Consider the following 16601-nt stretch of genomic DNA (forward strand, 5'->3'; position numbering starts at 1 on the left):
GTGGAGGGGCTATCTTTTTTTGGGTCATAAGAGCTAGATGGAGGTGGAGGTGGTCTAAACTTTTTCTGCTTTTTGGTTGGTCTAGGAATTCGGGGGATAATATGTTGTTTATTTCTGGTTGAACGTTTGTTGTTTGGAATCCCATATCTTTGAAGACCATAACCTAAACTTGACGGATTGTTCGCTGCAGATGTGACGTAACCAGGAGAATATCCTGCTCTGGGTCCTCTCTGTGTGTTTAGGGGAACAGGCGAGGGAACATAATATAGTTGCGGTGTTGCTGCAGTTTTGTCGTTTCCATTGCCAATTATAAAATGTGAAAAAATATCTGGCGGTAATATGAGTCCTATATTTGTAGACTCAGCTGCTGTTTCATACTTTTCAGCAGGTGTTGTCTGTAAAACGTCCGAAGCTTTAGTACGCCCGTCATGAATTATAACAGGGGCTTTACCATAACTTGCTGGTGAAATAGACGTCTCCAGTCCAGATGCAGATGGACTTGTTGGAATAGGTGTGCCATTAATCTTTGAGCGCCCTTCCAAATTTTTAACTAGTTGAGGGTAAATGAATTTATAAGGTAGATTTCTCATGAAGACTTCAAGTCCTGTCATCACTTTTTCTACATTGTAGATTTTTGGTAACGACAATCTTCTCCCAATTTCAGTTTTTAAAGATGTTGGAACATTCGTCTGATCAAGATAAAGTGACAGTTTGCTGATGTTGATGTTCTCATTTTGAATAGCCGTAATCTCTTTAAGGAAGAGAAAGAGAAGAAAAACCTAATGGAGAAAAATAATCTCGTTTAGTTATATTTAACATTTCTTAACTATTAAGACAGATAAGCACTTTTACAATTGAAATTTTTAACGTGAATATTTCTCTAAAAATGTAAATTGCTTCATAAAAAATAAATGATGTTCATGAGACAACATTTCAACCCAAATCACAGTGTTATTTAAGTAATAATAATTGCTCACACTGCAATCATATATTACATGATCATCATAACACATCATAACATCAATTCCAGTATAATGTTAGGTAGTTAATTATATCAAATGCGTACGCTTAATATAATCTGTACTGCAAATTTAGGCTATTTACTTTATCAACAAATAGATACTGTAGTTGTTTAAACGAGATCCGTTGTTTTTCAGGTATTAATTGTAAGGTTTATATGCAGCATGTTTAATGTGTATAAATGACTAATCCAAAATAACATTTAATGTAAGTTCTTCATAATTTGTAGGATCAAGCGAACAAAATGCTATTAGAATACTCGATGTTAATGACATTTTTAGTCATTTAATGTGTCGTGGTTGTGAATAGTGATTTCTTTTCTGAACAAATATTTGTGGCTTTTGTTCTCAACCGAGCGGATCACATTATGAAAAGGATTTCAGTGATAATTCTTAAAATTGCCTGCCTCATTCTAAAATATACGTTCAATTATCACATTTTCAACTAATGTACCCGTTATGTACACCTATTCTGTTTAGAATTCCCTGTTAGATCATCACAGAATGAAGCTTTATACAGCTTTAGGTGTGGATAACTGCTTAATGTAATGTTTATATGTTCACACACACACTTTTTTCATTCTAAACAAAAAAACAACAACATAGATTGAGACTATTTGACTTTCCGCTTAATCACCACCATTCTATCCAGCTGGGAATTTAATTAGTCAAATATTAGGTCGTCAAGAAATTAATATCCCTTTTTTTATGAAAAAACCCGAACAATTTATATACCAAAACAAAACATTTATTAAATGAAATAGTCTCAGTTCTTATCGATGATGCTTTTTTCATCTTACAATCAGGTTGTTAATGCCCTGATTAAAGAAATTACTTGGTTTTGAAGCAAAAGAACGTGTAGATGGCCTCTTTAACACCTTCCACATTTGCATACGTTTTCCCATTAAGATCGTGTTGCAGCGAACGAAAAAGATGGTAATCTCATGGTGCCATATCTAGAGAATATGGTGGGTGGGGAAAAACTTCCCGAACTCAACTGCATAATCTTGTGTTGCGTAAAACGTGCCACATGTGGACGTGCATTGTCCTGGAGAAGAAGAACACCTTCCCGATTGACGAGTGAAGGGCGTTTCTTGATGAAGTGCTGGATTTAAATGTTCCAGTTGCTGACTATAGATGTCTGCATTGACAGTTCGCTGTGGATTGAGGAGTTCGAAATGAATTACTCCTTTGATGTCCCAACAAATGCAAAGCATCACTTTCTGTGGATGGAGTCCAGGCTTTGGGGTCATAAGTGGTATTTGTCTAGGACTGAGCCATTGTTTTTGGCATTTAATATTCGCATAGAGAATCCATTTTTCATCAGCAGTGACAATTCTGTCCAAAAATGGTTCACACACATTACGCACCAGAAGAGACGAAGCAACATTCACACGTTGGAAACGATGATCATCGGAGAGTTGGTGAGGCACCCAAACACCTTCTTTATGGAGTTTTCCCATATTTCTTAGATGTTTATGCATTATTTGGAGAGAGACATGCAATTTCAGGGCCATTTCACAAGTGTGTTGCCTTGGGCTAGACTCAACAAGTGTCTTCAGAGCACCAATATCAATTCCAACATGTCGTTCCCTGCCATCACAGTTTCTGAGGTTAAAGTCACCAGAACGAAATTTGCTGAACCATCGTTGATACTTAAGAACATTCAAAACATTTCCATAAACTTCTTTGATATTCTTTGTGGCTACAGAGGCATTGTTTCCCTTCTTATATTCAAACAGCATTACATGCTGAATGTGTGTCTCATCATATGCCATCACTATAAAGGATTAGAGTATACTAAACTTTATACATTATGTAGGCTACACTAACATGATGTTTATGTGATTCATCTAACTATTATATATGATGTAAATTTTTTTGGGGGGGTGTTTAAAGAAAGTGTTCCAAAACGTGACATTAATTTCTTGACGACCTAATAGTACTGTATGGATCTTCGCCAAAATTGATATGAATATTTCTAAGGTCCATATGGGGTATGTACAGATTTCCAGTTTTGTGTTTTGTGGTTTTGCATTTTTTTACCACTACCTCACCTCGTGTGGATGGATATTCACCAAATTTGGTATGGAGTTTCATTGTGTCCATGGAAAGATACATACAAATTTTCAGTTTTGTGGTTTTTATGGGCAATTTTACACTTACGTATTTTTACCACTATTTTACCTGCTGTTGATGGATCTTCAGCAAATTTGGTATGGAAGTTCACTGGGCCCATGGAATAAGACATACAAATTTTCAGTTTTGTGTTTTTTATGGGCAATTTTACACTTGCGTATTTTTACCACTACTTTACCTGCTGTTGATGGATTTTCACCAAATTTGAAATGGAGTTTCATTGTGTCCATGGGAAGATACATACAAATTTTCAGTTTTGTTATTTTTATGGGCATTTCTTACCACTACCTTACCTCGTGTGGATGGAACTTCACCATATTTGGCATGAAAGTTTGTTGGGGTGATGGGAAGATACATGCAAATTTTCAGTTTCACATTTTGTTTTGTTTTTTCAGTTTTTATTAGAATTTTTGCATCTTTTACAATTATATATAAGGGAAGCAACTTTTCATGTCCTAAGGTAACCTTTCATTAATCATGAATTTACATAACTTTCATCCAGAGGATGAGTACTCCAGCCATTATTATATTTTTTTTTTCTACTGTAAAACCTAACAAGACTCTATGTTCCATTTGTTTTAAAACTGAAAAAAATAAATTTTCTCCCAGTAACTCACAACAAGCATATATGTTTTGCATATAAAAATTCCTGGTTTGTGGACAGCTTCAAAAGAGTATTTAAAAACTTTTTCAAATATTGAACATGGAGAAAAAGTATATCTGTGCTTTTTTTTTTATCTTGACTTTTAATCCTAGGCCAGTAATAAGCAAGCTATGTTAAATTTTTTAAGCACTGCATACTAATTGCTTACTGTTACAGGTCATCCCAACTAAATGTTTATTTTAAAATACCTTAATAACATGAAGCTCTGTGCCTTCAAATATAAATTGTTTATTCACACATTTGTATCAAAAATACAAAGAACAAATATTTATGAATTATTGTAAAAGTAAACTTCAACTGATATTTTTTAATACCTTATTTTTTTAGATTAAAAGAACAAATATGTGATATAGAAGTTTTATTCTTTTCTTTTTCTTTTTAAAGCTTTTAGTTAACTAGCTACTTTGGTTTTAACTTATCAAAGAAATATTTATTTTCATTTTCATGTATTGAACCTAGTTTCCTTTGTTTAATTTTGTCATTTAAATACAATTCTGTATATTTATTTACTTTTGCTTAATGCACCAAAAAAAGCAGTCCTTCTAGCTTGTACAGCCAACTATTGTATAATTTTTCCTTTATCTTCAGCCAATAAAATGATTGTTTTGTTCATTTCAAACTTGAGTCTTATTTCTTTCTTTTTCCCTGCAGCAGGTCACTACAGCATCCTTCCATGTACATGGTCCACAAACCTCTTGTTGTTGCAGAGATCAGTTTATCTTTGAAACAGCCCATCCTGGTGGAAACAGCTTTTAGTTCCATCAGTCAGTATCTAATTATTGTGTATTGGTAGTTGTGTCTCTGGTATCTACAAGCTCTTTATCTTGTGTATTTTCTGTGAGGTACCATACGAGAGTTACCTTTATAGTCTGATACACCTTATGGAATAGATAAGAATGGCCAAACTGATCTGAGGGTGAGTCAGGAGACTCAAGTTGACTAGGAAAAGTCCTTCATTGAATGTATTCTAAAATTTCTTGCTTTCTTCATTCACTGACATGACTGAATCATAGCTTTGTTCATCCAAAACACCTCTGAAAATGTTAGTCATACTTATGCAGATCACCCAAGTTTGAGGACAATGGTGGGGTGTAACTAACCTCAATTATACTGAGACCTTTTTTTTTGGGGGGGGGGGGGGTCTGTCTGTACAGTGAGTCCAGTAGGTCAACATTTAGCACTCTTATAGTCCAGTACTGGATGGATCACTTGGAAGTGGCTAATGAGGCTTCAATATCTATAATAACACCAGCTCAGTGATCACACATGGCAAACAACATTAATGATGAATTATTGCCCTTGCTACAACTGGCAGAAAGTTGTGAGATGAAACAAATCAAATCTTGCCTTCATACTTTAGTGATTCAACAAAGGAAGATTTAGGTTACTCCCTTAAGTAATTTTGAAAGATAGCTACTTGGAATTCCTGTAACCAGGATCAAATGTCACAGTATTTGCTTCTTAATCCTATGCACATGGTTAGGGTTAAAAATGTGCATACCTTGACCTCTTACAGATTGCCATTGTACATGGTATTATGTATATGATGTCAGAGTTATCAACTATTCATTTTACTCTATGCTGCTGAGTTAGTAACAGTTCATAATAAAAGAGAGTTAAAACCAGATATGGTATATATAGGAATACTGAAAAAAACAACAACAAAACTGTAGATTTGTATTTTGCAATATACAACTTATACAGTGGACAAAAGTACTGTTAGCTTTCACATGAACATCAACTTGCACTACAACTTGTCAGAGTCTGTCTCAGACTCATGTCATTGATTCACAGACATATCTTGAGTAAAAATACATTTGTAATACAGCTATGATACAATATAACCAGGGCTAAAGAAGAAAGGTCCACATTTCAAAAGTGCTATCATATTTTTAGGTTAAATTGCTTTCTTGAACCTATGTGCTTTTCTAACATCATGTTTGTAATGTAGCTGACTTTTTATGTATATGCCATATTTTATGTAGCTATATTTAGTAAATTCAGAATTATAGTCAACATTCTTTCTCTAGTACAGGATTGGTCCAATGGACAGAGCTCATGCACATTTGGTTAATTCAGATAGTCTAGCAATATGTGTTATGTTGTGAAGTTTTTGGAAACTAATGAGTGCTGCAGCAGGGAAACCATTCTAGAAGAGTTTATTCGGAACTTCAGAACTTTGATCTGATAGAGAATAAAACTATCAACTGGGTAGAATTTGATCATAAATGTGATTCCTATGAGAAGTTAACTGCATTTGTTGATGAGCAGCAACACCTATGCTATAAAGCATACCAGCAGCAAACTGAGAACACATTTTGTTTGGTAAATTTCTGTAGAAGCTTCATAGTATCCATGCAATACCATTTGGAAACTAAAGAAATTATTGTTAACTAAATGTTGTGTTGGTAGTAACAAAGTATGAAATTGTAACCTCAACCATGTTGGCAAAGCAAAAGAAACCTGTTGTGGCATGTGAAGTGGCTTTGTCAGAAACTCAGTTCAAAAACAAATGTTAACCCTACCTTATGCCACATTCACAGGTGCTCAATAGTGACTTGGTTCCTTTTGAATGGCTGCCAGTTAAGCAGCAGCTGTGCCAATGATCCAGATGAAGGAAATGTTCTGATATTCAGTGAGAGAAAGTACTAAAGGAGAAATGCTTGTTACACCTGTGGACAATTTTGTCATTGGTGGCACAGGTGTTATTTTTTTGTGCATGAACAGGAGTCCATATGTCCACCAAACAGACATTAAACTCAGGAGGGAAACAGGCTGTCAGGTCCACAATTCTGATATGATATCTTATCTCTTCTCACAAAATAGTTTTTCTTGACTAGCAATGTCCTCTATTGGCACAAATGTTTAATGCATGCCACTAGCCTTCCACTTCCTGCTTCTGCATATCAATATGCAAATGATCATGCAGCAGCTCTCCAACAATAAGAGTGTGATACCACTTCTGTCGTAAACAACACCCTCTTCACATCAGCACTCCTTAATCAATTCTCAGTTGGCAATTGTACTGTACAGACATGCTAGTTTTTGCTTGCAGATTTGATGACATTTTCTGTTATACTACTGACTTACTTTTTTTTCTTACTATTTATTTCAAGTTTTGCATTTTAGTATTGTGAAAATTTGCTTCTTTTTTTTTCCAAACTTTTCTTACTTTTTCAGAGGCCTTTTTGCTAGTGTATTGTGGATACCACTCTATGACAAGTGATACCTGATCTAGTATACTTTTGTTTTTAAATTCACACTGTCCATCTTGTGGCTATGCTTAATGTCATTTAGGTTGTAGTCCTTCCTACCGCAGACCTGATGTACAATTCTAGATGCTGCCAGATGTTGGTTGTGTGTCTCTATGATTAAACTATTACATCACAGGTTTGGGTTATGAATATCGTAGAGATGGGGTGTTCCATAGGACTGCTAATAGTTCTCTCTGGTGGTTTTTTGCTTCATAAATATGTTTGTCCCAGTTTGTACACTCTTGCACTAACATGAGCAAATCAGACAGAGATTGCTGCCCATCTCTGATGGCATTAAGACTCTTCCTATTGAGGACCTGATGTACAATTCCAGATTCTGCCAGGTTTTGATTGATCGACTCCATTGACATGGTAGCTCTGCTTTTCATAGTAGGGTATTGTGGTCTTCCATTGCACTGTCTCTGGTGATGTAGTCCTTCAGACTCTACAGCGGGTTTTTCTCCCCTTTCTACTAGTGGGGTATGGGAGTCCTTACCAGTTCCTAGCCTCTTGGGAAGTGAACCATGGAAGTCTGCCCTCCTAAGTGATTAATCATACCACTCAGTTTAGAGTAGGGCATTGGCATTCTGCAAGTGTCACTGGCGTATCGCATTTCCCACTGTGGACCAAATGTACAATTCCAGATGCCGCCAGGTTTGGGTTGAATCCCTCCACCATATCATGAATATATATATATATCATTGCAGTTTTTCCCTCCCTGCCATCCTCCAGATGTACTTTCCCTGTAGGTCTAGTGATGGTTGGAGAGGATTCAGCTAAGTAAGTCCTCACATGTGTGCTGGCAAGTATCCCTCAACCTACTGCAGACTGGATGACAAATGTCCACTGCCACTAGGTTTTGGACTAGAAATGCACCCCAGGTTTGCAGTCCCTCTTCCTACCATCTGCTGTATATTGGTTCCCAGTGGATTTGGTGTTGGTTGTATTGAAAATGCACTCAAGTGGAGACGGATTTTGGTAAGGTAGCTCATCTTACCTATCATTTCCCATTTCAAGGTGAAGAGCTAGGTGATCCTCTACCTACCATGGATCTGATGTACTGTTCTAGATTCTGCCAGGTGTTGGATGCGGTTGAAATACCACTATAGTCTGTTGTGCCTAGCCACTTAACACCCAGGAGTCCCATTCATTGATCATACATATTCTGGGATTCCTTCATGTTTTTCTGCCTTTTATAGTGAAGTGTATACCTGGATCAGATGTGGTGTATTCTTATGCTGAGGTTTTAATTTTTCCTCTTTTGGTTCCATGCCTCCTGGTCTCTCTTTGAGCACTTCCGAAAGGGAGATCATTTTTTCATTGGCCCTCCACCAGTTCAATGTGTGATTCTAACTACTTTGTGAGTGGAAGTAAGATATCACATGGGAAGTTAGCATTTTCCTGCACTGAAAATGTATTTCCTCTCACATTTCACACCCATCCTCCCCACTACTGATGATATATGGGTTAGGTCTTCTGACGAATCTTGAAGTGATTAATGAATGCAGATTTGAAGAGGAGTGGTGTCATGCTCCCATTAGTGGAGAGTTGCTGCATGCTCATTTGCATGTGGATATGTAGAAATGGGAGGTGGAAGGCTAGTGGTGTGCATTGACAATTTGCACCGATAGAAAACAGTGCTAGTCGAGAAAAGCTATTTTCTGAGAAGAGGTAAGTATCTATCGAAAATATATCTTCAATGTAGGAAAATGCTAACATTTAATCTAGCAAGCTCCAGATCAGATCTGGCCACTGATAGTGGAAAGGACATTGATGTTTCTGCTTCTGCAGAGTGACTGGTGATAGGTTTGCAGTAAATGGAAAAGCTTGACTCCCTATCATTGTTGTTGCAAGAGTTATTATGACAGGTCTTGGCTTGATTATCAGCATTTTATGTTTAGATGTCATATAGAAGTTATCTGTGAGTATAACCTGTACACCAGGTGAACTGCAGCTCTGTGGTGAAACCATAAAATGTCATCTTTGATGTATACAAAAGCAGCATACTGTATGAATATATGTAAATGATGATGCTATAGTTTCATCTAATACACAACTAATGTTTTATGATGTTACGTGAACACAATCATTGTACCCACTACTAGTAATGCTGTGGTTAAAGTGAAGCCTAAGACCCAATAATTTCTCTCCATAAATGTTCCATGCTTGCTCCAACAGTAATTTCTCAAAGAGAAAAATATTTAGAAATACTTTAAAAGAAATAAAAACGATGAAAAATATTGCTGGCAGAATTTCATCAGTTGTGCAGCTCTGAGTCCTCTGTTCACTTATTAACTTTTTCTCCAAGATTTTGTGAATCAGAAGTTTTCTAGTTACCCAACTATGTCAGTGGCATAGGAAAATAGCGACCTGGGCCTTCCGCTTTTTAATCTGTTCTAGTAAAAATACATTAAAATTAGGAGAATTACTCTCAGGAAAATACAAAAAATTCAATCCAGAACCCAAGAGCTTCCAAGGCCCTAAGGCAAGCCCTGGCCTTCTGCCATAATGGGTGCACATATGGAGCACATTCCCTTGCTTTGGTCAGTCAAATAAACCTTTTAATTTGCCTCTTGTACCTCTGTATGCACAAAGCTAATTTCTTTGTAGATTATTACAATATTTTGTTATTTAAATTTCTTTCCCATTTGGAAAGAAGGTGAATTGGGAGGTAAAAATATAACTATTACAAAACCATAGTTGTCAATAAGAAGAACATGTTCTCACAAGGTTTGTACATTGTTTCTCCTCTGTAGTTCAAATCTTCCCAAATGAAGGAGTGATACATTTTATTTTACGATTTAGAAAACACCCTTAAATAATCTTATGGTAGATGGTAAATTACAATAAAAACACCTAAAATGACATTATCTTATGATATTAATGCAGGTCTTGCTCAGTCAGGCTCTTGGGGTTGTTTTGATGAATTCAACCGCATTGAACTTCCAGTGCTGTCTGTAGCTGCCCAGCAGATTCATATTGTTCTTTCTGCAAGAAAAGAAAGAAAAAAACAGTTTATTTTCTCTGATGGTGATGAAGTGAACTTAAACCCAGAATTTGGACTTTTTATTACAATGGTGAGCATTATGTAGGAAAATAACTCCTTTCTACAAAGAAGTTATGAAATAGGAATGACTTTTTAATGTTAAATATAATGTTATTACTTTCTCTGTAAATATCTTCCAATTTTACAGTAATATAACATGTTGAATAAATATATTAAAATTAAATTGACATATTTTATAAATATGATTCATATTAGTTTATGAGAAACAAATACTTGTACACTTTCATGTTTATCACTGTTTTTTTTTAATTTAATATTCTTGATAATGCTCATTTCATAGAAGTTTTTCAATAGCTAATAATACAAAATTATCTTTACCATACTAAATTAGTTTGAAACATTTTTTTTGTCTTGTATGGTGTGCATTATCATTAGTATATAGCTAGTGCTCTATAGTACACAAACCATTTGATTTTAATGTTTCATCAACCTTGTCAGGGGCTGGATTCATTACAGTAGGTATCTGTGACTTGTTAGCGATAAATTTTAACAAAAAATGGACAGCATACAATTTACTTGTTTTAAAATAATATACTCAAAACAAGCCAAACATATGTACAAAAATTCGTTACACTATTGGTTATCATAATTGTCAGAGGTTTAAATAATTCTCTTTTTGTCATCAAAGTCCACACAAATGGGTTTAATCACTTCAGAACACCTTTGACAAAACAAATTATTCTTCCCTACTCTGTTATTGCAATACAATCTGTGATAATTTTACCTTAGTAATTGCTGATAAATTCACAATTACTCAGTCTAGATTTGTCTTACTATCTCTCTCAGTAACTTGTTTCTTTCACTTTTCAATAACTTAGCTTTCTTCCTTGGACGCGTATTTATATCTAACCCGACTGAATGCCTAGAACTTTCTACACACTACGAGATGTTATGATGTAAGAATACTCAATGAAACAATGAGAAAATCTTAGAAGGTTTTAGTAACATGACAGAACAATATATCAATCACCCACTAGTTAATTACACTATGTATGATTTGTACACAGTTACATAAAGAAACCCGAGATAAATTATTGTTTCTAAAAATACTAAATTTAACACTCACACTTTACAACTATCTAAGTCATAACTCTCATATTGTATTTTAAAGAAACAGTTGTGTATATCTAACTAACCTATGGTTTTCAAATTGTGCTTTGAAAAAACCTTTTATGCTTACAGAATCCAGGTTATGCAGGTAGACAGGAGCTTCCTGAAAACTTAAAGGTTCAATTCCGAAGTGTAGCTATGATGGTTCCAGACAGACAAGTATATTTCACTTCTGTGTTCTTTAAATAATGCTACATATTTATGCAAAATCTAATTATTTAGTAGAAATAATTTATTTTCTTAAAATAAAATAAATTTTACTTAAAATAAATTAAATTGCATTCATTTATTTTACTCTATTTTACTTTTAATGTTTTCAATACATAGATAAAACGTACACAAACAGTAAAAATGTCATTTTGCATTTAAAAGATAAAAAGGAAAATGTCATTTATACTAGATGTAAGACTTATATATATCAAAATGTGATTAAATCTTGTAAATTGTTTAAGTTTTAAAATGTATTTTTTGATCAAATTCATACTTAATTATAAAAGACTACTGATATTGCTTTTTTACACCTAGTTAAAGAAAAGTTCTTAATAAAGTGAAAATATTCTGTAAAGTCAAATCATTTTTGTTATGTTTCTAGATCATCATGAGGGTAAAACTTGCTAGCTGTGGTTTCCAAGAAAATGCTATTTTAGCTCAGAAATTTTACACTCTGTACAAATTGTGTGAGGAGCAACTTACTAGACAGGTATAAAGGTTCTATATTTAACCAAGCTCAATTTATTTTAGCTTTTCTCATGATAAAATGTCTGTTTTTATTTGTAAGTTTCTTCTTTGGAGAAAAACACTTAAAATAATAAATTTTATTTTATCTACTAAAATAAATGCCAAAATTTTCATACAATTCTATAAACTTTGTATAGCTCTTTGGAAATTTTTCAAATTATTGGAGAATAATTTAGTTTCATAAGTAAACTTGTCAGCTAAATTATCTCCTGTTTTGATATGTGAAAAGATAATGATACAAATATATTTTTAAATATGTGTTACTATGTATGAAAAAAGAAACTTTACAGAACCATTAAATACCTTCAAAATAACTTATCTTCAAACAAACTGCTACTCAATGAGGATACTTTTGATTTGTTGTTTTCAACTCAAGGAACTGTCATTAAAGCCTGCACAGAAAGAATTGTTATCAGGTATTTACTGTATTCGCAACTTACCTGATCTGTCAATACTAAAAATATATTGAAATACTTTGATAAAAAATTAATAATTAAGTTCTATAAAATCTAAGAATGTGTACAAATCACAGATTAAACAAAATCTAAAGTTATATTTACGATGAATTGTTATAAAATTTAAAAAATTGGTCAGATTGTTACTTTTATTCTTCAAAAATCTAAAATTGTTAATATTTTTTTACTTCAAATTTTGAATTCCATAACCTTATTTTCATATACAATTTTTTTTTAATATGAAAGCCTGTAATACCATTTGTAGTAGCAAGTACAATTCACAGAAAGTTCTGTTTCATATGAAGTTCTGAGCACATTACTGTAATTATTTTTTTTCTGGTAGGTTCATTATGATTTTGGACTTCGTAATATATTATCTGTATTGAGAACTTTAGGAGCAGAAAAACGTTCCCGACCACATGAAAGTGAATGGATGATTGTTATGAGAGTTCTTCGAGATATGAACATATCAAAACTGGTGTTCATATCTCGATGAACTCTCATAACAATCATCCATTCACTTTGTAACAAAAACAATCTTGTATCAAAACTGGTAAGATTGTTTTTGTTACAAAGTGAATGGATGATTGTTATGAGGGTTCTTCGAGATATGAACATATCAAAACTGGTAAGATTGTTTTTGTTACAAACTGAATGGATGATTGTAATGAGAGTTTTTGAAAATATGAACATATCAAAACTGGCAAGATTGTTTTTGTTACATGATTTTTGTTTTTGCTGCTGTGTTTACGTTTGAAACGTTTTAGTTAATATTTCATAAACAGAACTTATTTTTCACACACACATATATGTGCAACACTAAATACACTAAACTATAGTTACAGTAAAGTACTTTTTCATTTATATTTTATACATAATTTAAATAATTTAGTCAAAGATGTTTTTTATTTATTTATTTTTCATTTTTATTGATTTGTGGCCCTCTTTTAATAAAATGGAAAATTCTGATAGCACAGGAATTATTATAATAAACAGTGTTGTGATTTCTTATGTTGACCGCATGAGATGAATAATAATACAGAGTGTGACATATTTGTACCCTGATGTTTCTGTTTAGTTTTTCTGGACATTAACATATTAGTATTTCCTGCTATAAAGTGGCAAAACAATAAACTATCTTCTGGTATAATATTAATGTTTCTTTTGACTCAAATATTTATATATGAATGATAGTGTAAAATGAGAGATACATCAGCTTTAACTTAAAAATTGTTTACTTTTAAAACACAATTTCAAAGGGAGTTTTGGAAGCTTTGTATGTGCTTTAGATGTGTAAACATAAATCTAAGAAAATTACTTAATTCTTAAATATAGTAATATGTTTTGATATTACACCACAATAAGAATGAAAATAATTTAACTTAAATACTGTTTTACTAGATCACTACAGACTTCCAGCAAGAGAGTGGAATAAGAATATTTCAACTAGTGATGTTAATTTTGCAGAAGATTTTACACTAATTTCTTTTTTTTAGTTAATTTTCTTAATGATATTTAAGAGGCAAGCATTCAAGATATAGGATGATTTCAAAGTTATATCCAGGAAAATTTGGAGATAGTACAGTGTGCCTACTAGATAACAAAGACAATGTTTTTTGTCATGATGTGCTGTAACTTAAAAAAAAAATTTCTTACTTGTATGTTTTTTTACATAGGTGGATGAAGATGAACCTTTGTTCTTAAGTCTGATTAGTGACCTGTTTCCTGGCATTGAACTGGACAGTGCCACTTATCCAGAGCTCCAGACTGCTATTGCAAACCAAGTAGAAGCTACAGGTCTTATTAATCATCCATCATGGAACTTGAAAGTAGTTCAGGTACTCATGTTGCATTGCATTTTTTGTTGGTTTTTTTGTAGTTTTTAGGGCTGGATGAAAGTATATTTTTAATGTCTTCTTTTGTTTCAAAAGAAGTTGGCATGTATGAAATATGTTAAAGTTAGCAGCAAGGTATTTGAAACACAGTGTTGCTCTTTTTTATTAATTGTTATTGTGAGATTTCTATGTAGGCCTTTAATAAAAATCATAAACTTCAATGTTTTTTTCACATTCCTCTCAATTTGTCCATTTTGGATTCAGAATTAGAGGCATTTATAAATTGCGTTTAAGATTTATCTTTTGTTTCCCCCTCACTTGGGCTAGACAATGAGAGACAAAAGATCCTCTGAAATGCTATTACGATGATCCAGTTCTGTAACATGATGACTAGGTTGTCTACAGTAACCTTGATTATCCCAATAAAGAAACATTGAGTAATCCCAAACAGACATTAAGGCAAGTTACACTGGACAAGAGATATTAACATGCTGAGCAGTAAATCCAATCAGGCACTGGTAGATTGCCACCTACAGTGAAGTATTTGTATGCCACAACTCAGCATGCATTGGTGTCAAATGCTTATAACAACTAACATAACATTTTGTCAAAACCATTTAGCAATAAACACCTTGTACATACAACACCATGTGACTGTTGACTTATATCGTTATTTGTAGTTTATGGTTAGACAAAATGTAAGTAGGCAACTCGTAAGATAATATTAAGTTAAATGTATGTAATGTAATATATATATGTATGTAATGATATAGTAACATATTTATTTTAATGATTTAGCACCTGCCTCTGAAGGAATAAATAATGCTAAGTTAATTCCTAACTCTGTATATATATATTCAGAAACCACTAGGCCTAAAATTTGAGATAAAAATCACATAAGCAGCAGTTGTGTTTTTTACTTACATTTTCCACTTCAGATTCATGAGAAATAACCACACGAGTTCTAGAAATGCATAACTCACAAACTGTCTTTGCTAAACTGAAGCACAAAAGATCTGTATTGTTGTGTATCTGCTTGTTTGTTAATTTCTAGTACAAATTCTTTCCCAGGAACTTCAGCAATACAAGTCATTTCTTGATTAAATCAGTTTATTCTTTCTCGATACAAACTTTTAGTACACAGAAAGTCCACAGTCAGTGCCAACCGCATTTTATTCGAAAAGTCACGTCTGAGAGACGATCCACTATGTCATATGGGCCTTCCCATAGAGAAGACAACTAAGGAGACTTCCCTTTGGTCTTCCTGGGAGTATACAACCACACCTTGTCTCTTGGCACAAATCTGACATCAGTAGATTTCTTATCATAACATAGCTTCATGGAATCAGCTTGTCTCCTGGTACAAATCTGACTTCAGTAGATTTCTTATCATCACATAGCTTCATGGAAGCAGCAGACGTTTTTAAGTTTGAACGTACTTGATGGTGAATATCATCCATCGTTTCAGATAACACTTTCACGAACTCTGACACATTCTCAGGCAACTCTTCATAAGGTGGGCATCCTGTTAACAGATCCAATGGCAACCGAAGTTCCCGACCAAACATCAACTTTGCTGGAGTGTATCCAGTGGTTTCATGCTCTGCTGTCCTATAGGCCATCAACAGTGGAGGGAGTAAGACATCCTAGTCATCTTGGCAGCTATTACAAAACTTTGCCAATTCCTGTCCCAGTGTCCAATTGTACTTTTCTACCATCCCACCATTCTTCCACATCTTGCCTCATACCTATCCAGTAAAATCTGTGGTGTAGGTGACTCAATGTCTTCTTCACTCCAAGATGTCATCCTGTTAAACTATCATGGGATTGATGCAGCACAACTTCCCATAACTTTCTCGGTATAACTGTTTGCCAGGTTGTCACTTTTTCATCTGCAGTTTCCCATCTCCGGACAAGAATACCATCTTCAAGCTTCAACTGGTTCCATTGTGCCCAATAGTTCTTTGTCACAGAGCTTAAGCTAGACACCTTTTCCCAAGCAGGGTGCAAAACACTTGCTTTTAAAAAATCAATTATTGGCTTCAAATCTTGGTCTTTCTCCTGTTCTGCTTTGAAATCTATACTTGGTTCTACTTCACCATCATCAACTCCTACAGTCACTTTGACTTCAGCTTGATGACACCTGGTTAGTTCAACCTCTCTTTTGCAGTCATTTTTGCAGGGTCTTTGGCTCAGTCCATCGGCATTACCATGAGATTTTCCTTCTCTATATTCAATATCATAACTGTATTGGTCTATCTTTCCAATCCAATGTGCCAGTTGTCCCTCTGCATTCTTTAATGATCTTAACCAGCATAAT

General features: G+C 33.9%; 1 protein-coding gene across 1 annotated transcript in view; it reads left to right on the top strand.

The window, feature by feature from the left end:
- The window catches only part of LOC106457450 (dynein heavy chain 8, axonemal-like), a 459787-nt gene that overhangs the window by 242567 nt on the left and 200619 nt on the right, over nucleotides 1–16601 (top strand). Inside the window, exons 38-42 of the mRNA XM_022383398.1 lie at nucleotides 9966–10153; nucleotides 11326–11412; nucleotides 11846–11953; nucleotides 12790–12924; nucleotides 14123–14284. Of these exons, the coding sequence (XP_022239106.1) occupies nucleotides 9966–10153; nucleotides 11326–11412; nucleotides 11846–11953; nucleotides 12790–12924; nucleotides 14123–14284 (680 nt within the window). The remainder of the gene's footprint in view (nucleotides 1–9965; nucleotides 10154–11325; nucleotides 11413–11845; nucleotides 11954–12789; nucleotides 12925–14122; nucleotides 14285–16601) is intronic.

This window comes from Limulus polyphemus, unplaced genomic scaffold, assembly GCF_000517525.1.
Source record: "Limulus polyphemus unplaced genomic scaffold, Limulus_polyphemus-2.1.2 Scaffold333, whole genome shotgun sequence".
NCBI lineage: Eukaryota > Metazoa > Arthropoda > Merostomata > Xiphosura > Limulidae > Limulus > Limulus polyphemus.